The following is a 22713-nucleotide window of genomic DNA, read 5'->3' on the forward strand; positions in this document are numbered from 1 at the left end:
CTCAGAGTAGCACTTGCAACCTACGTCCTCAATTATTTGCTTGACGTATTCCAATCTCTGTCTGCCTCTACAGTTTTTGCCCTCTACAGCTCCCTCTAGTACCATGGAAGTCATTCCCTCATGTCTTAGCAGATGTCCTATCATCCTGTCCCTTCTCCTTATCAGTGTTTTCCACATATTCCTTTCCTCTCCGATTCTGCGTAGAACCTCCTCATTCCTTACCTTATCAGTCCACCTAATTTTCAACATTCGTCTATAGCACCACATCTCAAATGCTTCGATTCTCTTCTGTTCCGGTTTTCCCACAGTCCATGTTTCACTACCATACAAAGCTGTACTCCAGACGTACATTCTCAGAAATTTCTTCCTCAAATTAAGGCCGGTATTTGATATTAGTAGACTTCTCTTCGCCAGAAATGCCTTTTTTGCCATAGCGAGTCTGCTTTTGATGTCTTCCTTGCTCCGTCCGTCATTGGTTATTTTACTGCCTAGGTAGCAGAATTCCTTAACTTCATTGACTTCGTGACCATCAATCCTGATGTTAAGTTTCTCGCTGTTCTCATTTCTACTACTTCTCATTACCTTCGTCTTTCTCCGATTTACTCTCAAACGATACTGTGTACTCATTAGACTGTTCATTCCGTTCAGCAGATCATTTAATTCTTCTTCACTTTCACTCAGGATAGCAATGTCATCAGCGAATCGATCATTGATATCCTTTCACCTTGTATTTTTATTCCACTCCTGAACCTTTCTTTTATTTCCATCATTGCTTCCTCGATGTACAGATTGAAGAGTAGGGGCGAAAGGCTACAGCCTTGTCTTACACCCTTCTTAATACGAGCACTTCGTTCTTGATCGTCCACTCTTATTATTCCCTCTTGGTTGTTGTACATATTGTATATGACCCGTCTCTCCCTATAGCTTACCCCTACTTTTTTCAGAATCTCGAACAGCTTGCACCATTTTATATTGTCGAACGCTTTTTCCAGGTCGACAAATCCTATGAAAGTGTCTTGATTTTTCTTTAGCCGTGCTTCCATTATTAGCTGTAACGTCAGAATTGCCTCTCTCGTCCCTTTACTTTTCCTAAAGCCAAACTGATCGTCACCTAGCGCATTCTCAATTTTCTTTTCCATTCTTCTGTATATTATTCTTGTAAGCAGCTTCGATGCATGAGCTGTTAAGCTCACTGTGCGATAATTCTCGCATTTGGCAGCTCTTGCCGTCTTCGGAATTGTGTGGATGATGCTTTTCCGAAAGTCAGATGGTATGTCGCCATACTCATATATTCTACACACCAACGTGAATAGTCGTTTTGTTGCCACTTCCCCCAGTGATTTTAGAAATTCTGATGGAATGTTATCTATCCCTTCTGCCTTATTTGACCGTAAGTCCTCCAAAGCTCTTTTAAATTCCGTTTCTAATACTGGATCCCCTAACTCTTCTAAATCGACTCCTGTTTCTTCTTCTATCACATCAGACAAATCTTCACCCTCATAGAGGTTTTCAATGTATTCTTTCCACCTATCAGCTCTCTCCTCTGCATTTAACAGTGGAATTCCAGTTGCACTCTTAATGTTACCACCGTTGCTTTTAATGTCACCAAAGGTTGCTTTGACTTTCCTGTATGCTGAGTCTGTCCTTCCGACAATCATATCTTTTTCGATGTCTTCACATTTTTCCTGCAGCCATTTCGTCTTAGCTTCCCTGCACTTCCTATTTATTTCATTCCTCAGCGACTTGTATTTCTGTATTCCTGATTTTGCCGGGACATGTTTGTACTTCCTCCTTTCATCAGTCAACTGAAGTGTTTCTTCTGTCATCCATGGTTTCTTCGCAGCTACCTTCTTTGTACCTAAGTTTTCCTTCCCAACTTCTGTGATGGCCCTTTTTATGGATGTCCATTCCTCTTCAACTGTACTGCCTACTGCGCTATTCCTTATTGCTGTATCTATAGCGTTAGAGAACTTCAAACGTATTTCGTCATTCCTTAGTACTTCCGTATCCCACTTCTTTGCGTATTGATTCTTTCTGACTAATGTCTTGAACTACAGCCTACTCTTCATCACTACTACATTGTAATCCGAGTCTATATCTGCTCCTGGGTACGCCTTACAATACAGTATCTGATTTCGGAATCTCTGTCTGACCATGATGTAATCTAATTGAAATTTTCCCGTATCTCCCGGCCTTTTCCAAGTATACCTCCTCCTCTTGTGATTCTTGAACAGGGTATTCGCTATTACTAGCTGAAACTTGTTACAGAACTCAATTAGTCTTTCTCCTCTTTCATTCCTTGTCCGAAGCCAATATTCTCCTGTAACCTTTTCTTCTACTCCTTCCCCTACAGCTGCATTCCAGTCGCCCATGACTATTAGAATTTCGTCCCCCTTTACATACTGCATTACCCTTTCAATATCCTCATACACTTTCTCTATCTGTTCATATTCAGCTTACGACGTCGGCATGTATACCTGAACTATCGTTGTCGGTGTTGGTCTGCTGTCGATTCTGATTAGAACAACCCGCTCACTGAACTGTTCACAGTAACACACCCTCTGCCCTACCTTCCTATTCATAACGAATCCTACACCTGTTATACCATTTTCTGCTGCTGTTGATATTACCCGGTACTCATCTGACTAGAAATCCTTGTCTTCCTTCCACTTCACTTCACTGACCCCTACTATATCTAGATTGAGCCTTTGCATTTCCCTTTTCAGATTTTCTAGTTTCCCTACCACATTCAAGCTTCTGACATTCCACGCCCCGACTCGTAGAACGTTATCTTTTCGTTGATTATTCAATCTTTTTCTCATGGTAATCTCCATTCTCATGGAGAAGGAAAATACATGACAGGTAAGTTATGTGGGGGTGCGTGAAATCAGGTGAAACTTCGCAGCGGTTACCCATACTTGGCGGGAGACACTGCTGTTCTAGGCATCTTCATGCCATCATTACGAACTCAGAACTTAAAAGGGCGATGTGAGGCGATGGACAGGCACTACCCAACACATCTGGGCAAAGCTTCATCGGATTTTCAATGTCGTTTCCATTTCGCAACCCATCGGCCCTTACTTTCCGACTAACCCTCGTAGAAATTCCAAACAGAGAGACGAGGCAGGCCAGTCGGAGATCGTATCGTTAATATTGTTTTCGGCAGTCTTAAAAGAAAATTTCAGATCGTTAAATTCGGTAAACAAAGAAGAAATATACTTTTATCCAACGTGCACGCACCTTCTTTGTGTTGATGAAGACATAGTACTGTTTTCCTCTAGTGTAGATCTACCAGAGGAAAGAATGGTAGAACTTAATACAGCAAACGTCATTCTACTCCTTTAAATCAGTAGGTCTAAAATAATGAACGCTGAAAAAGTTGGAAAGATAGTTGCACATATTAAGATTCAGATCCAAGAGTAAGCAGATGAATTCTTCTTCTTATTTCAATTGAGGATGGCGACAGGCTGAATAAATGTATGACAATGAGGTAATGCATAAACTGTACATGCAGTAACATGATCATCGGTGAAGGAAACAGTATCTTGAATTAGAATCATGATATTATGAAATTTTGTTAGATGAGCGTCACAGGTTTCTCATTGACGCATGACGTAAGGTTTAACTAACCCAAGATCCTTAACTCTAAGCGATGCTTGTAGCTATCTGAGAATTCTGTAATCCACTTCCGATTTGAACTTTGGAATGGAAACTATATCCTGCAAGTCTTCTCACTGCTTTTCAAACATAGAAATTCAATTCCACATTAAAAATTCCACAATTTCTGTTTCTCCGTACATGTCATTTATCTCTAAATTTCGACATTTGAAATCTAGCTCGCCCAACTCTAAAGACCGCCCTTTTGCCTCAAAAAATGAAATACAACCTCCAATAATCACTTCCAGTCATTAAGGTCTATACGAATACCTGAACTTATCATCCAGTGTTATGGTACAAACTGCTAAACTGTTACGTTAATAATTTAAGTGCCAATACACTTGTCTTTGTCGCTAATTACCAAAGAAGTATAAAGTCAGACCTCATAAGAAATGTTTTAAAACTATCTGTGACGAGAACCAAGTAAAACTATACTGACGACAGACAAGGTAACGAGTAAAGTTATCTTCCTTCACTGGAGGCTCTATATCGTCTCAATATAACATTTTTTTAAAAATACGATGTTTTATGAGAGATAATAAATGGTGCCTCTGGTCTTGTAGCATTTGTCTACGACGTCAGAGATCCCACGAGGTTAACGTGGAGACTCCATTATTCGCTAACAACATTAACTCCAATAATACATGGGATGTTAAGGTCAATTATATTCAAAGTACTGACGTCTGATTTAATATTTCTGGTCATTACTATAACAGAGGTTTGTTGAACTATTGAAGGCAGCAGGGATAAAATATAGGAAGCGAAAGGATGTTTACAACTTGTACAGTAACCAGACGGCAATTATAATAGTCGACGGACATGAAAGGGAAGCAGTGGTTGAGAAGGGAGTATGACGTTGTACATCTGTCAGATACTGCAAACGACTTGAGAGAGCAGTTGAACAAAATGGATAGTTTCTTGAACGGAGGATATAACATGAACACCAACAAAAGCAAAATATGGATAAGGGAATGTATTCCAATGAAATCAGGTGATGCTGAGTGAAATACATTAGGAAACGACACTCTCAGAGTAGTGGCTGAGTTTTGCTATTTGGACACCAAAATAACTGATGACCCATAATTTACAGGGGATGTAAAATGTAAAGTGGCTATGGCAAGAAAAGCGTTTCTAAAGAAAAGAAAATTGTAAACAGTAAGTATAGATCTGAATGTTAGGAAGTCTTTTCTGCAAGTATTTGAATGGAGTGTAGCCAAGTATGAAAATGAAACACGACCGATAAACAGTTTAGACAAGAAGAGAATGTGGTGCTCAAGAAGAATACTGAAGATCAGGTGGGTAGATTACGCAACTAATGAGGAGGTATAGAACAGGGAGGAATTGGCAGAAAATAATTTTTTGTCACATTCCGACTCGAAGAAGAGAGCAGCTAATACGACACATTCTGAAACATCAAGGGTCGCCAGTTTAGTATTGGCGGAAAGTGTGGGAGGTAACAATTGTAGAGGGAGACAAAGATATGAATAAAGTAACCTCGTTCAGATGGAAGAACGTTGCAGTAATACTCAGAGATGAAGAGGCTTGCAGACGATAGAGTAGCATGGAGAACTGCATGAAACCTGTCTTTGGACTGGAGACTACAACAACATATAAGTTTGCAGAATCCTCACGATAAGAGCAGCTTAGCCAATGCCTTAGCCCTGTCATCCACATCGTTTCATCATTGTGACACATTGTGGTTGCTGAATAACGCACAGAGCGTACAGCAACGATGGACTGGTGGCGCGTACCAGGCTCTAGTTTGCAATCTCCTGGTTCCCCATACTTGCACTTGAGGACCCTCAGGCAATATTACCCATTGGCTCACATGGCTTACCGAATTTCATAGACTGGTCGAGTCTGTGGAGGACACGACGAGGAGTCCCATCTCTTCACGCTACCAGTTGCAACGTTTACGCTCAATCATCAGTGGAAACCTATTTTGTTATTTACACCTGAGTTGTCTTACATTGGAGACGTACAAAACTCGAGTGTTTTTTATTCATATGATAACGTGAAGCTAATACTCTCTATTCAGGAAGATCACTACACATCACATATTCATCTATGTTGAAAATATGTGTTACATTTTTATCTACTTCTTACGTAAAAGTACTTGTTCGTGAGGCTGTTACTTAGCTGCGAAAGTATCTATATTTTGTATGTTGGTGACATTTACATAACTTGTTGAAAGGATGCTGTCAGTTCTCATTAAACGACTATGAAGCTTTGCACAACAGTGAGTAAATTGCGTGAAACACTTTAGTACATGTAAACATTTTTTAAAAGAGGAATCACATTTACGCTCCGCAAAAGAGATCTTCGATGACTCGATGGAGACATATCAATTATGATCTGAAATACATGAGGAGGATTATTCAGAAGAGGATACTGGTTACATACATTTCAAGGCAAAGAAAAGCGTTTTTGCATATTTATATAGTGGTAGATAAGGTGACCTATTCTCATTGTTACTGTTTTCATTATTGCAATTATATGTTATTCATATTATATACAATTCATTTTGTTTGTGTTTCAAAGGCTTCTACTTCAATTTGTTGTATTGCAGGAGTTTGACAATTCGAATTTTCAGGTCACGATTCTTTCAAATTAATATTCTTTAATTGTGACCTTCAATTGTGAGTTTTAGCACTTTTGTAGATCATTCATAAATATTAGGCTCTCTTAGAATGATGGCGAATGTTTTCCAAAGGTCTCAACTGAAAGTATCCTTGGCTTCACACATCCTTTACAAAACAAATATCCCTTATAGATTTCAAATATTCTTATGCTACGATTTGCTTCCTAGACTTATTAGATCTACTTTTCACCTAAGGTCATGTTTTTTCACTACTTTGATCCATTCGAAACTATATATTTATTGTGGGGCATGGTAGACAATCTGTCGATGAGATTAATCCCCTGGTGTCAATATTGGCACTTAGCTCCCAAATACTTGGTACAGGTGTCTTGCGTATACCGCGATGCACTATATCAAGTTACATGTGCATTGCGCATTGTTCTTAGGCAGATGGGAGAACTGTATTGAACTTCAGAAACTGCATAGGAAAAGTCTCAGTGTACAATTAATGTAACATCTAACAAAATGGGCACTTATGTTCGTTCATAACATCTAAAATCACTAAACGGTCTGCTTTCAAAGTTTCTGGGTACAGAAAGTCTCCTCTCGAGTGCAACAATTATGCAGTATGATTCTTGTTATAATTATAAATAGATAGTTTTGTTTCATGACAGCTGATGGTTTCTGACATAACATTTAACACACACATATACACAATTTAGGGTGCATGAGGAAATTAACGAATCAATAAATTTACTTATAGTTCCCAAATATCGTCCAATCCTCAAACAGTAGGAATACACGTTAGTAGGGGAACAAAGACAGTACCAGCGCAATTTTTTATTATGGGTTGCCACATTCAGGGGCAAGTATACATTCAGAGGCAGACCAATGGTTCTCTTATGATTGACAGGTGCTCAACCTATTGTTCTGCCAAGCAGATTATGACTCCATGAAGATAATCCGTCCATAATCCAATATTCAGTTAAGTGGATGTTGATGTCGCCCTTATCCTCTCACCCTCTCGAAAACCTGGCATCAAGCACAATATCTAATTAGCTGATTCATATTATTAATTAAGTGGAGGGAAAGTAATTTGTGGTAAATGGCTCAATTGCGCTACCTTTAGTATTCACGAGCTGCTTCAGGTTATTCAAAAAGCCCTCCTGCCCCGCTACCATCATATCAATTTGATTTCCTACCTCAGCTTTCCTTTCCTCCCACCCACTTCTGGATATATTTATTGTTTGACTGAAGTAAAATGGAATATTGTTTAAACAATTTAAACAATGTGATGAATATTGTTCATTTAAAAATTTACAGGATATGAGGTGGTATATGGAATATAGTTAATTTAAGTAATTTGTCAGGAAATCGACTGCAGTGCATGGACTATTAAAAACGATTGCGATGCTTTTTTCAATCAGACCGCATAAAGAAACTCATAATTACACTGTCACAGATCGCGTAAACGTATCACAGAACACTCCTTGTGTCTCACAACTCATGCAGGTTACCCGGCTGCATGTCCCAGGGCCTGTGACGTCTGTCGGCTGCCTCACCATGCATGCCTGTGCAGCAAGACGCTTGGGCTTACGCCAAGGGGGCCACGCAACCGCCAGGATCCTTGCCGGCCGCTGGGAGCAGCAGTGAGCTGATCCCCGGGACCAAAAGCTTCAGGAAGCGGCAACCCTTTGACAATTGATACCTGAGAAATTTCAGTTGGTTTCTCCCGCCATCTAAAGTAGTCTGTATGCGTGAACAAACCTGTCAGATACCACTTGAGAGACGCCTTCCTTCCAAAGCAAACATCTGACTGGGAATTGATCCAGTAATACTGCTGAAGGTAATAAATAATTAATTTTAGTCACATTATCGAAATGTAAGGGATATAAGGCGGACGCCGTAGTTATTTCATACACACACACACGCACAATTTGACAATGTTTGAAAAACAGAAGCCGGCTGATTCGAAATACACTATAAAATAAGATCATTGCGTAGAGAGGGTTGTAGTTTGCTTTGCAGATGCCACAGTATCTAGCATGGAATATTTCCTTTCACCTTGCACTGTAAGCTGTCTCAGCTCCTCTGGCACATTTTCTTGTGGTACACTTCAAGTTCTGCTTCAGGAGTTATTAAATCTGGTGCAAAATGTCATGCCTTGAAGATGTTACAAACGTTGCTTTAGAATATGTGCCATGGCAAATATAAATTAAATCCTTAATACAGCGTGTAAAGAATTTGCTTCACACAGTTTAAAACTACTCGACATAAAAGATATTGACAATTTGCAGTAGTCTGCGTGCGTAAAAAATAGTATTATGTTCATGACAAGAAATTTCATTAAATATTCCAAACCTATTATTATCTGACGTCACGATTGGAAGCTGTGATGTATGAAATAATAGTTGCAATTTCGGATTTCGGGATGAATTTATACCGTCATGGTTATAGACTTCCCTACAGCTAGAGGTCCGCTAAGTGTACTGCCTTTTTTTAAAGTATTATAGTATTCCTAAGTGGACTGTTTCTCACCAGGACGAAGAAGGAAGTAGGAAAGGGTCTACCACGATCTATTCACGGCTACATGCCTGAGAAGACTGAAAACAGTCTAACATCCCACATACTCACCTTCCGGACGTCCACGCGCAGTGCGCTGTGCCGCAGTACAGCGACAATGCTCAGTGCCCGGAGATAACTAATGCCGGAAATGCGGCCAATGGTTGCAGTTGCCGAAGGTAGTGTGTGCGAGAGAGAGGCACGTCAGCCATGGTGGATCTTTCCATGGATGACATGAGTGGTAGAAACTCGAATGCTATCAGTACCCCCAGCGCCAACTCTCGTCATATTGAATCTTCTCAAATTACGATGGGGTATACATGCAACACACGCGGTCCCAAAGGCAGCTCAGTGCCAACTGGATATTAGTTCACCTCCGGTAGCAATGATCCCATAAGCTAAAAAACAAAATCATGGAAACCACCAAAATCTGATGTAAGACGTATTTATTTATTGATAGACAAACAGTCTCGGTCAAGCGACCAACTTCAAGACACAGAGGAACATTTCATCAGTTTACACTGTAGCATAGATTTCAGATCAAGAAATTACTGTATTCTTTACGCTTCCAACAAGAATGTCTATCTACATCTACATTTATACTCCGCAAACCACCCAACGGTGTGTGGCGGAGGGCACTTTACGTGCCACTGTCATTACCTCCCTTTCCTGTTCCAGTCGCGTATGGTTCGCGGGAAGAACGACTGTCTGAAAGCCTCCGTGCGCGCTCTAATCTCTCTAATTTTACATTCGTGATCTCCTCGGGAGGTATAAGTAGGGGGAAGCAATATATTCGATACCTCATCCAGAAACGCACCCTCTCGAAACCTGGCGAGCAAGCTACACCGCGATGCAGAGCGCCTCTCTTGCAGAGTCTGCCACTTGAGTTTGCTAAACATCTCCATAACGCTATAACGCTTACCAAATAACCCTGTGACGAAACGCGCCGCTCTTCTTTGGATCTTCTCTATCTCCTCTGTCAATCTGACCTGGTACGGATGCCACACTGATGAGCAATACTCAAGTATAGGTCGAACGAGTGTTTTGTAAGCTACCTCCTTTGTTGATGGACTACATTTTCTAAGCACTCTCCCAATGAATCTCAACCTCGTACCCGCCTTACCAACAATTAATTTTATATGATCATTCCACTTCAAATCGTTCTGCACGCATACTCCCAGATATTTTACAGAAGTAGCTGCTACCAGTGTTTGTTCCGCTATCATATAATCATACAATAAAGGATCCTGCTTTCTATGTATTCGCAATACATTACATTTGTCTATGTTAAGGGACAGATGCCACTCCCTGCACCAAGTGCCTATCCGCTGCAGATCTACCTGCATTTCGCTACAATTTTCTAATGCTGCAACTTCTCTGTATACTACAGCATCATCCGCGAAAAGCCGCATGGAACTTCCGACACTATCTACTAGGACATTTATATATATTGTGAAAAGGAATGGTCCCATAACACTCCCCTGTGGCACGCCAGAGGTTACTTTAACGTCTGTAGACATCTCTCCATTGATAACAACATGTTGTGTTCTGTTTGCTAAAAACTCTTCAATCCAGCCACACAGCTGGTCTGATATTCCGTAGGCTCTTACTTTGTTTATCAGGCGACAGTGCAGAACTGTATGGAACGCCTTCCGGAAGTCAAGAAAAGTAGCATCTACCTGGGAGCCTGTATCTAATATTTTCTGGGTCTCATGAACAAATAAAGCGAGTTGGGTCTCACACGATCGCTGTTTCCGGAATCCATGTTGATTCCTACAGAGTAGATTCTGGGTTTCCAAAAACGTCATGATACTCGAGCAAAAAACATGTTCTAAAATTCTACAACAGATCGACGTCAGAGATATAGTTTTGCGCATCTGCTGGACGACCCTTCTTGAAGACTGGGACTACCTGTGCTCTTTTCCAATCATTTGGAATCCGCCGTTCCTCTAGAGACTTGCGGTACACGGCTGTTAGAAGGGGGGCAAGTTCTTTCGCGTACTCTGTGTAGAATCGAACATGTTGTATTAAATAAAATGCGCCTAAGTCGTCAGTAAATTTTAAACATCAACCACTGACATTCAGTACTGATAAATTGTTAAATCAAAGGTAAGATATTTCTCACCCCCCGAGCTGTTGATAAAATTAACTATGGTGGTAATTTAATGCACCTCTCGTACCCGACATTGATACTGCATTTCCGCTGCGATTGGTAACGACCTCGGTAGATGAAAATGACCAACTACCTATCGTACAGAACTAAAATTGGCTCAGCTATGGAGAAAAAATTCACAAAAGCAAGATTCACAGCCACAGTTTTAGAGGTTTATATGCCTAGTAGCTCCATAGATGCTGAAGAGGTTTATAAATGAATGTAAGGTGAGATAACAAAAACTATTCAGATTTTTAACGAAGACAGAAATGTAATAGCAATGCTTGACTGGAATTCTAAGGTATAAAAAGAAAGATATGGATTACATGAAGGGGAACCGTGGCATCTTTCGTATATCTTAGGATAATGTGACAACATGGGAATTCTATGATGTGCATAGAACTAGTGAAGCAGAGGCCATCTTTTGGAATTTCTATGTTGTTGCATTATCCCAGGCCATACCATATATTTACCAGGGCTTATCGAGCTACCCTTCTCATATATATATATATATATATATATATATATATATATATATATATATATATAAGGTGTTATCAGTGTTTAAAATATGTTCTCCGCCAAATGCTATCCATCCTTCCATTCTTTCCACAATGGCCCTTGCTTCACTAGTCCAATGCACGTTGTGGGGTTTCCATTTTGTCGCATTACCCTAAGATATATTATATTTGCATAGTTTTATATATATCCTGGAAGGATGTTTTTATTGCCGTGTCACTGAAATTGCAATCAAGTCAAACCACGTACTGTTGCTTCCTGAGCGACTGTCATACGGACACAGAAACTACTCATAGAAAATTGACCAAATAGACAGTCTATAACTCACGGAATGAAAAATGTTGAGCTTAAACCATTGATGAAGGTAATCAAAGTTTTCTCTCAGAAATTCGTATAAAATGTTTTCCGAATGTTTTTCAGTAAACTTCAAATCAAAACATTCCAAAGAACATTTGGATCACTTGATCCACTGGTATGAGCAGTTTCAAGGCCACATATAAGTGAAAGTGTCGTTTTTCCAATCACACGTTCCTGCCAAGTGGTTGTGTTGTGAGCAATGAATGTCGTTTATGCTTTCACAGGGATATATCACTGAAGGAGCAAAAACGAAAAAAAAGGGGAAACTTAGCTTATTCAGAATTATATAATACGGGCCGTGCCCCTGCAATTGAGAAACTGAATTAAGACGTCTGAAGATTAAAATTGCATTTAAATAGAAACAGAGACATGACAGTGGTACTAGGCCCACGGCTACAGCTTCTGTTTACCAGAGTGTGAGATAAACCCTCCAAACAAATGAATTCTGACTGCCTTAATAAAATTCTCTAACAGTAAACATTCCATAAGTATGAGACGAGCTGTTGACAGAAATCTCTTATCTTTGTTGCACACTACTCTTATCTAGTACACCATATTAAGAATTCATGTAGCGTTATTGATTTCAGACAGTATTAAAATTAAAGTTACAGATCTCATATTGTACTTCAGGTTCATTTGTTTCGGTCTGTTGAGAGCTACAATAGCATAATGGCACTTCAGAGCGACTTTTCGAGCTGAGACGGCAGGATGCGGCCACGCCGCTGTCATGGGCGCTCACCTGGTTTCGAACGAGGGACCTTTTCCTGTCTACTTAGTCTGAGCAGCCAACAGCGCACCAGCCGCTCGTCCCTGCTCTTCAGCAGTCCTGACCTCGAGTCCGGGCACTGTCGTGCCACTGTGACGGAGTGACCTTCGTTATTAGGGAAGACTTGGTGGACGGCCGCGACCGCTGTGAGGCCGCATCCTCACGTCGCAGCTCGCCTCACGCATCTGATCCGCCAGCGCCACACTCTGTCTCCCGGGCAGCCTCTGCAGATACGACTCCGTAGTATGGAATACAATCAGAAAAATATCTGAACCATATGAATTAGTAGAGAACAAAAGGGGAGTTGTTGTATCTTCACCTTTACCTGCTTCTGCTGCAGTAAACAAACCCCACCTTTGGCAGACAACCCAACCCACGTCCAGTCAGCCTACTTATCTCTCCTTTGCACTGGTGTCATGAGTGACACTTCCTCGAGAAGGCGGATAAAGGACATAATCCTGGTCACACAGGTTAGCCTGCTGGGGCCTCTGGGTTGACGGTGGCTTCTCTGCCCCATCAACGGTGTCTCTTAAGTCAGCAGTGCAGCTGGCGGCACCAGCGTCCATCCGGTCGAACTTATGTCTCCACAGATGATGAACAAAAGCTAGACGTGCCGAGGGTCGACCTCAATAGCCTGCACTCCCACTAGATAGTTGCGAATGGCACAAGGGCTGAGACTACACACTGGACTGTCAGCAGCCCGCACCCAGCTATCAGACATTTGTTAACAATATATATGAAGATAGTAACTGTTCTCGAAAGAACAGATATCATTGATGACCATCCAGCTCCTCTAGAATATATGATAATAAATTGAAACCCTCAGCTGCCGACAGGTATTGTTGATAAACCTCGATGGGGGCAGCTGTAAAGGTGTGCCCCGACTGGGACTCGAACCTGCGATCTCCTGCTTACATGGCAGACGCTCTATCCATCTGAGCCACAGAGGACACAGATGAATACTGTAGTGTCGCGGAATAGTAAAAAGTTGGAAACGTGGAAAATGGTCACAGTTTCGTTGCCTATGCCGAGAGCCACAGGCAGTAGGTTAGCCTAGAGGTAAGACGATTGCACATGTATGGAATGTGTCGTCACGCCGGGGCAATGGCCTGGTTATACACAACAGGCGAGAGCAAGCTGCTTAGCCTGCAGGTTTGTGTTGGACGGAGGCTTTTGTAGAGTGCAAGACAGGGATATAGCGTCAGCTGTACTGCATTTCACAACTTTGCGTAAGTCTGCCGTAACAACACGTAACTCTGTCGCCCTAAGGGGCGAGTACGACAGATGAATCAGCAGTATAAGTGGAACGAATGCGTTCATTACAAACGAGCATGACGTCAGGACGTCGCTCGTGCTTCCTTTAAATACGCCAGCTTTGATAGCAACAAGGCACTCGCAGTTAGACTTACAGTTAGATGCGTATTGGGTCGCTGCATAGCGCTCAGCTCGGTGATCGACATGTTAATCATTATTAAGGAGATGTTACAGTAAGGGTGGCCCATCCAGCAGCAGACGTGAGGGGACAGTACTAGCTCTGGTCCTCTCCGCTGCAGCTGTCAATCATCAACCCAGGATTAGCAGACATCGCGGCAGACTCGCTCGCCGCCAATGCTAACCACATCAGTGAGCCATCATCGAGATCGTGTGGGGCCTAGACCCTGTGCATCCGCCATAACAACCGGGTGAGCCGACGACGCGGGTGGACTGCAGCCCGTTCCACCCGTCCACCGCGGACGAGCCTCCAGGAGGAGCAGGGAAGAAGACGGGGTAGGATGGAGTACACTCCGCACTACGAGAACGCCTCTCGTGCCGACAGCGCTGGGACTCCAACCAGGAGCCTCCCGCTGTCCACCGCCGAGCCGGCCGAATTATGAAGTAAGGATATTCCTCCGCTACGTCACAGCACGCGGCGCTGCGCTAGCAAGACTGTGCGGCCCGGAGCTGGTGTCATCGCTACGAGTCAGCGAGGACTCAAGGAAAGTCGTTGATATCACCAAGCTCAGCCAGCCTGTGTTATGCGGGCCACATTGTACTCGGCAGGAATAAAGGTTTTATGAATTAATAATTTTTCTTTGGCGTTTCTGACACGTCCACAGTCATTTCCTAGCATCTTGACAACTGGAGAGGTCACCGCTCGGCCATCCAGTCCACCATAGGCGACCGGGACCTGAGGGCACCTACAGTACTGCGACTACAGGAACTTATCCCTTGCAGGTTTCCCGTGAGACCCACATTCCCAACTGTCCACAAATTACACACATAATGTACCTAACAGAGCCGGCCGTAGTGGCCGATCAGTTCTAGGCGCTACAGTCTGGAAACGCGCGACCACTACGGTCGCAGGTTCGAATCCTGCCTCGGGCATGGTTGTGTGTGATGTCCTTAGGTTAGTCAGGTTTAAGTAGTTCTAAGTTCTAGGGCACTGATGACCTCAGTAGTTTAGTCCCATAGTTCTCAGAGCCATTTTTTACCTAACATATGTTTGCCCATCCATTCCTTACTCGCGCTCATTAAGGCAATGATTCCCGTAAGAGTTCAGGCAACCTGTGTGCATTCGCACAGACGAGTGCAAGGGGTAAGTCACTGCAGTGGCACTATTCATCTGTGTCCTCGGTGGCTCAGATGAATAGCACGTCTGCCATGTAAGCAGGAGATCTCGGGTTCCAATCCCGATAGGGGCACCCATTTTCAGCTCTCCCCATCGAGGTATATCAACAACACCTGTCGGCAGCTGAGGGTTTCAATTAATTATCATTTATTCTAGAGAAGCTGCACGGTCATCAATGATATCTGTTCTTTCGAGAAAAGTTTTATATATAGTTAAAGACTACCCAGCCATTGACCTTCGTCCGTGCGAATGCCCACAGGTTGCCTGAAATCTTACGGTAATCGTCACTTTAGAGTGCGCGAGTAATGAGTGGACGGGCAAATACCTGTTATGTACATTACGTATATAGACTGTGGATAGTTGGGAATGTAGCTCCTGCGGGAAGCATGCAAGGGATAAGTCCCTGCAGTCGCGCTATTCGTGTGTGTCCTCGGTCGCTCAGATGGATAGAGCGTCTGCTGTGTAAGCAACAGATCCTGGGTTCGATTCCCGGTCGGGGCACACATTTTCAGCAGTCCCCATCGAGGTGTATCAACAACACCTGTTGGCAGCTGAGCGTTTCAATTAATTATCATTTATTTGTTAAAAAGCTTGGGTATTTTTGCTGGCGCTTCCCGTGCGTTCTGCGGCTGTGGGTATGGAAATAACGTCGTGTCGTGGTGTTCTCTCGCCGTCATCTCTACTAGTGACTCAGGCTTCCATATTTTCACCTTTCAGAGGCTCTTTTTTTAAGGTATGGAACCTGTATATTTATTATTGCGCAGTGCATAGGCCTCCTTACAACGTTCTTCTTTATCGCTAGTATGACTATATCTCCCAGCTTCTGTGATTTCATTGTGCTCCGTATGCAGACTTGGGGCTATGTCGTTCCCCCGCGCTGGCTAGCTTCCATGTCCGCCGCAATTCGCTCAGTATTCTCCCCTAGCTGGCAGTCTACACGCCATTGACACAGGTCGTTCGGCTTCCGTGAGCTGCCCAGATAGCACCTGGACGAATTTTTAGTGTCCACTGAACTTACCATAACAGAACATAACTATATACATAAACTGAGTGAGTTTAAGAACATCCTGGTCTATGTAGTTCTCAGAGAACTCTACAGGATGTGTTGTAATGTCAACAACTTAAAAGCTTTTTTTTTATTGTTGGATGATTACAATCTCATCCAATGATGACAGTACGATACAGGAAGATAAGTGTCAAGAACACAACAATGTTTTGTGGTACACACAAAAGAATTGTCTGAACTAAAAGGAGATGAGAGGATGAAAATCACTTGAAGATTTTATAAATGGGAAGTTAAGTCTCAAAAACTCAACAATATTTTGGAGTGTACGCAAGAGAACTGTCTGAACTCAAAGGATATAGGGGGATGGAGATTGGTGAACTGATGTCAAGCAAATCAGAATAGAAAAATTAGCAAATGCCGCTTCAACATGCTTCAGTTACAAATATCACCATATTGCGTTGAGAAAATATTACAGAGCTGAAGCGCTTTTACTATGATCGAGTAGGTTATCTGGAAGGATTCGCGACAGAAATATTTCGCATTCCTGCAGTCAATCACTGGATACATCATGAACGCTTTGATACATCATCCTCACCAAGAGTAACTTACTATGCCAATGATAGCTCTCTCCCATGTACATCTGGAATGACATTAGAAAGAAATTAATGCTAAATACATTTACACGCTGCCACGAAAACCAACAAGTTCACTCGGAACGGAAGAAATGCAGCTACAGTTCAGTGACACTGATGTACATACGCCGGAAATTTGAGAGAGCGCGCTGAAAAGTAGTTCCGATGAACTTTTTTACGAAATCTTAGAGCTTTTTCAATAAAACAAACGTTGTATTTCTCTGACAAGTGATCAACTGCAATTTGCTGAGTTTTGTGGTGTTAAATATTGGAACCGTTATTTATAGGATTTGTTCTCCTAATTGTACCCGTAAAACTTATATGATTTGTAAAAAATAAGTAAAAACGGAAGTAGTAATTCTTATATTCCAAAAGGTCAAATTGAGGTTTTCTCTGGCTTGGGAGTATCCTTTCATCAAAATCATTATGATAGTACTTATGTTTACTATATAGTATGCCATCATTTAATTTCTACCGTGTAACGGAACAAGCTAAGGTGGTGCACTGAAAATAATCAGCACCACTGTCTATACATAATGTACTTTGTCTAATAGTGCAGCTGATGGTGTACTCTTCAATTGAGTTGCGGTTGAGTTGTAGAACCCATATACGATATTCAGGCAGTAACGAAATTGAGTAAAGTTGATTATGTGTGAAGAATACCTTAAAAGCCTGAGATTCTCCAATTTCCACCTCTTTTCACTTAATATTGTGTTACGGTGGAATATTCTAACGTTCCTTCCTCTAAACACATACGAATGAGAATAAAATTCTTCATAATTGGCCTTTGAAGTGAATTTAAAATTAATTAGCTCTTGTAATTCCACAGATGAAACTTCTAGCAATATTATAGCGTGGTACTTTCTGACGATGATGATGATGATGATGTTGTCTTCAGTCGTGAGACTGGTTTGATGCAGCTTTCCATGCTACTCTATCCTGTGCAAGCTTCTTCATCTCCCAGTACTTACTGCAACCTACATCCTTCTGAATCTGCTTAGTGTATTCATCTCTTGGTCTCCCTCTACAATTTTTACCCTCCACGTTACCCTCCCATGCTAAATTTGTGATCCCTTGATGGCTCAGAACATGTCCCTTCTTCTTGTCAAGTTGTGCCACCAACTCCTCTCCTCCCCCCCCCCCCAATTCTATTCAATACCTCCTCATTAGTTATGTGATCTACCCATCTAATCTTCAGCATTCTTCTGTAGCGCTACATTTCGAAAGCTTCTATTCTCTTCTTGTCCAAACTATTTATCGTCCATGTTTCACTTCCATACATGGCTACACTCCATACAAATATTTTCAGAAACGACTTCCTGACACTTAAATCTATACTCCATGTTAACAAATTTCATTTCTTCAGAAGCGCTTTCCTTGCCATTGCCAGTCTACATTTTATATCCTCTCTACTTCGACCATCATCAGTTATTTTCCTCCCCAAACAGCAAAACTCCTTTACTACTTTAAGTGTCTCATTTCCTAATCTAATTCCTCAGCATTACCCGACTTAATTCGACTACATTCCGTTATCCTCGTTTTGCTTTTGTTGATGTTCATCTTATACCCTCCTTTCAAGACACTGTCCATTCCGTTCAGCTGCTCTTCCAGGTCCTTTGCTGTCTGGCAGAATTACAATTTCATCGGCGAACCTCAACGTTTTGATTTCTTCTCCATGGACTTTAATACCTACCCCAAATTTTTCTTTTGTTTCCTTTACTGCTTGCTCAATATACAGATTGAATACCATCGGGGACAGGCTACAACCCTGTCTCACTCTCTTCCCAACCGCTGCTTCCCTTTCATGCCCCTCGACTCATAACTGCCATCTGGTTTCTGTACAAATTGTAAATAGCCCTTCGCTCCCTATATTTTACCCCTGAGACCTTTAGAATTTGATATCTTATGGTATTTTTATTGCCTGAATTGTGTACTAGACTCTCGCTTTTGTTTGCCAATTGAGCAATTTGAACATCAGTAGGCCATTAGTACTATTATTTTGAGTATAAAAGTACGCCATTTCACAACACATTTGTAGCATTAAAGTAACAATCTGACGCTGAAGATGTCAAGAAGGATTTTACTGAAACAGACGCTGTCCGTGGGGTGCGAACTGTTTATCGTATTAAATGGGTTCATATCCTGTTTTAATGCTTCTGGCATAGATTACACTAGTTTTCTCCAGTTCGGTCCCACAGCGTCAGTAAAGGTGGTTCTGGAATGTCAGCTACTTTTATATAGTGTTGGGATGAGACTCGGGATAAATGTAGCAAAACAATCTCACTATACGATCATTATTCCGCAACCATCTTCAGTGGCATATTAAATGCCCTAAAATTACATTCGTTTTCTTTTTCAAATGTAAGACTAAATTATGTACTTTTTATTGAAATTGAAAAGGTGCGAATGCTACGATCAGATTGCACGTTGTCGTGTAATTGCAGGTCCTCTTAACAGTGTCTGGAAAAGTTACATATCAAGAGAGTTGTAAGGAGTAATCGCTGACACTTCTCACATTTATGCGCTTGCCTTTATGAATTACATTCAAATTTTCATCAAAAGGGTCTTAATACGTATTTTATTTATCTCTTTAATGATATCTTACATTCCATGAACAAGGAAATTCCAGCAAAAGGCTTTACTATATGTCTCAATAATCAGCTGGAATGACATTACATAAATTGTACAGTATTTTAGTAGGAATATTTCACACAGTGAGTTCAGTTTTTTGATCTTGGATATTCTGCAACAGCTACAATGCTTTTGCCTAAATTCTATATTGGCAACCGGATCACAGAATCACATTTTCGTAACCCATTACTTGACCCCAACTGCGACATAAGTTCAGATTTGGCTCAAACCCTACTGTGTAACGATACAAAAGCGTAGAACCATGCGAAGTCGCCCTTGGGCTCGACTACGCTTCGACCAGCAAGATGTCGATACACGCGAAAGAAGGTCAGTTTCCGGCCGCAAGGGTGTGACACTCAACGTCCCAAGAAAAGGACTGGTATCGTTGAAGCTCTTTATGATACCTCTTGAGGCTTCCCCTTGTCGATTCTGAGCGGGAGTGTGTCTGAAATGTTTTCCTCGATCATTCACAGGAAATCCGCGTGATTTCTATGTTGAACGAGGCGGTTCTGATCTGCCGCCTAGAGAAGAAATCAAATGTGAATAAGAGGGGCTGTGACGACGTTCCTATATTGTGGCACATCCACGGTGACGAATACCCGATTTTCCATAAAATTTGTTGACAAAGTGACATGATTAACCCACTTTACACGTCACATGAGCTTCTGAGCTCTGGCCTTGTTCCCGCGTATGTCGACACCTTTATCGTCGAATCCATGGGTTGCGTCGCAGGGCGCCACGCTTTCGTACCGTTACAGAGGATGTTTGTAGCCACCTTCGAGCCAAATTTTTAACTTATGTATCGTACCTGGCGACAATTAAGACTTTCAAAAAAATGAACCTTTATGCGCAGGTGAGTTACAAGAGCTTCATGAGAAAATCTGCTGCAAAGACATGGGTACAAAAATGTTCAAATGTGTGTGAAATCTTATGGGACTTAGCTGCTAAGGTCATCAGTTCCTACGCTTACACACTACTGAACCTAAATTATCCTAAGGACAAACACACACACACACACACACACACACACACACACACACACACACACACACACCCATGCCCGAGAGAGGACTCGAACCTCCGCCGGGACCAGCCACGCAGTCCATGACTGCAGCGCCCTAGACCGCTCGGCTAATCCGGCGCTGCTAGACATGGGTACAACACTTCGTAACATTCAAACGCTAAAGACGTCAGTCTAGAAATTATAAAAGAAATTTCTATTACGTCATACTGTAAAAATGCTGTTATGTTACATTGAAGTGTATTAATTGGTTCTGAAGTTTCCCGGCAGAGCTTCTGCTTGTGGCTGCGTGATCAACTGCTGCACGAATCGCCTTGCTGCTTACTGAGACTGGGCAGACCGAACTCGACGAGAATGACGAGGTAGATGGAGATGGCGATGGCGGCGATGCAACTCGTCAGCAGTGACCTGTCAATGTGGAAGAGTGCGGCAGCACTGTAGCTGATTCGGTCGCAGCTCAGCTGGTGGGTGAAGTTGTGCAGATCCGTGTGGAGCCTACGGTCTTCCAATGGAGTCACCAGTAGCAGCAACTTACCAACCAGCTGCTCGATATGGTCGACCTCCCGCATCACCGCGTCACTACTACACGCTATGCTCAATAGCCGCCAAAGTGAGAAGAACGACCACGGTAGATACTCCAATAACACTTCTCCTGTCGATAGACTTGACGCCACTGATCCGTTCATGAGATATTGGACCAACATTACGTAAGCGTTCATTACGATTTCAGAAAAGAACACGTTACTTCTGAGACAACCTGCACCCCATACGCTGCACTGGCAGTCCTTCCCAAGTAACGAAGGAGACAATGCGAGTTCTGTAAACTAGCCAGAGAGGTGTGGCGTTCAAACTTTAGCACCGTTGGTATACTTAAATTCTTGGATATTTTCGTCATTGCGCCTAATCGATTTTTTTTTCGTCGAGTAACACGAGGATGTTCAGCAGGTACTTTGGAAGAAAATAATGACGAACCATTTCTTGCGTTGGTTCCCAATGAGGACGATATTGCGCAATCAAGTTCGTCCTCTGAAGAAACACCAAATAAATCTAGTAAAAAATGGTTCGCCCGGTAAAACCTTCTGCACAGTAACACGTTAAGGGAGAAAAAGTGAATAATTATTGTATTCCTTGCACAGAAGGATGTAGAGGGATGACTAGAGGGAGCAGTCACCGAATATTACGGAAGTATTATAACGGATGAACGTGCTCCACAACGAGGGGCTCACGCGTTAAACTATCCTCGACCGTATTGCTGCCCAGAGGAGCGGCCGAGGAATCTTTCTGGGGCTATTTAGTGAAAGCGAAATGATTCAGGTGTAATGGTGGTACAGAAAGAGGCCCTCTGATTTGATACAAATAAATGTGACGGAGATTACCCTACGGTACAGATCTCAGCTGTAAAAGCAGATACTGAAGGACTTCCAGTTACTGTTGGTTTGGACTCTGTTGTTTCTGTAAATGCGAACTCGCACAGCCTCTTTGAAAAGCTGTCACAAAGAAAGTGTAAGTAGGCTGTTTAGGTTTTTCTATTGGTAACGCCACGTAGCGCTCTGAAAATCACTGGCTGTGCTGTGTGCAGTCTGTCGCTGGTTGGTATTGTAATATTCGCTATTGCAGTGTTGGGCAGTTGGATGTGAACAGCGCGTAGCGTTGCGCAGTTGGAGGTGAGCCGCCAGCAATGGTGGATGTGGGGAGAGAGATGGAGGATTTTGAGAGCGGATGATCTGGACGTGTGTCCATCAGAGACAGTAAATTTGTAAGACTGGATGTCATGAACTGATATATATATATATATATATATATATATATATATATATATATATATATATATATATATATATATATTATGACTCCTGAACACTATAAGGTAAATACACTGTTTTTTCTCTATCAAAATCTTGCATTTGCTAACTATGCCTATCAGTAGTTAGTGACTTCAGTAGTTAGAATCTTTTATTTAGCTGGCAGTATTGTCACTCGCTATATTGCTGTAGTTCGAGTAACGAAGATTTTTGTGATGTAAGTGATTTATGAAAGGTATACGTTATTGTCTGTCAGGGCCATTCTTTTGTAGGGATTATTGAAAGTCAGACTGCGTTGTGCTAAAAATATTGTGTGTCAGTTTATTGATGATCCGAATAAGTAAAGAGAGAAATGTCTGTGCACGTTCAGTTTTGCTCAGCTGTTTTAAAATCAAATAACGTAAGGGGTTTATCAGCAC

At 42.0% G+C, this 22713-nt stretch overlaps 1 protein-coding gene across 1 annotated transcript in view; it reads right to left on the minus strand.

Annotated features, from left to right (window-relative positions):
- Positions 1–21061, minus strand: part of LOC126482018 (putative gustatory receptor 2a) — a 32638-nt gene extending 11577 nt beyond the window's left edge. Inside the window, exon 1 of the mRNA XM_050105988.1 lies at positions 20818–21061. Within this exon, the coding sequence (XP_049961945.1) occupies positions 20818–21061 (244 nt within the window). The remainder of the gene's footprint in view (positions 1–20817) is intronic.
- Positions 21062–22713: the final 1652 nt, after the last annotated feature.

Source organism: Schistocerca serialis, chromosome 5 (assembly GCF_023864345.2).
Source record: "Schistocerca serialis cubense isolate TAMUIC-IGC-003099 chromosome 5, iqSchSeri2.2, whole genome shotgun sequence".
NCBI lineage: Eukaryota > Metazoa > Arthropoda > Insecta > Orthoptera > Acrididae > Schistocerca > Schistocerca serialis.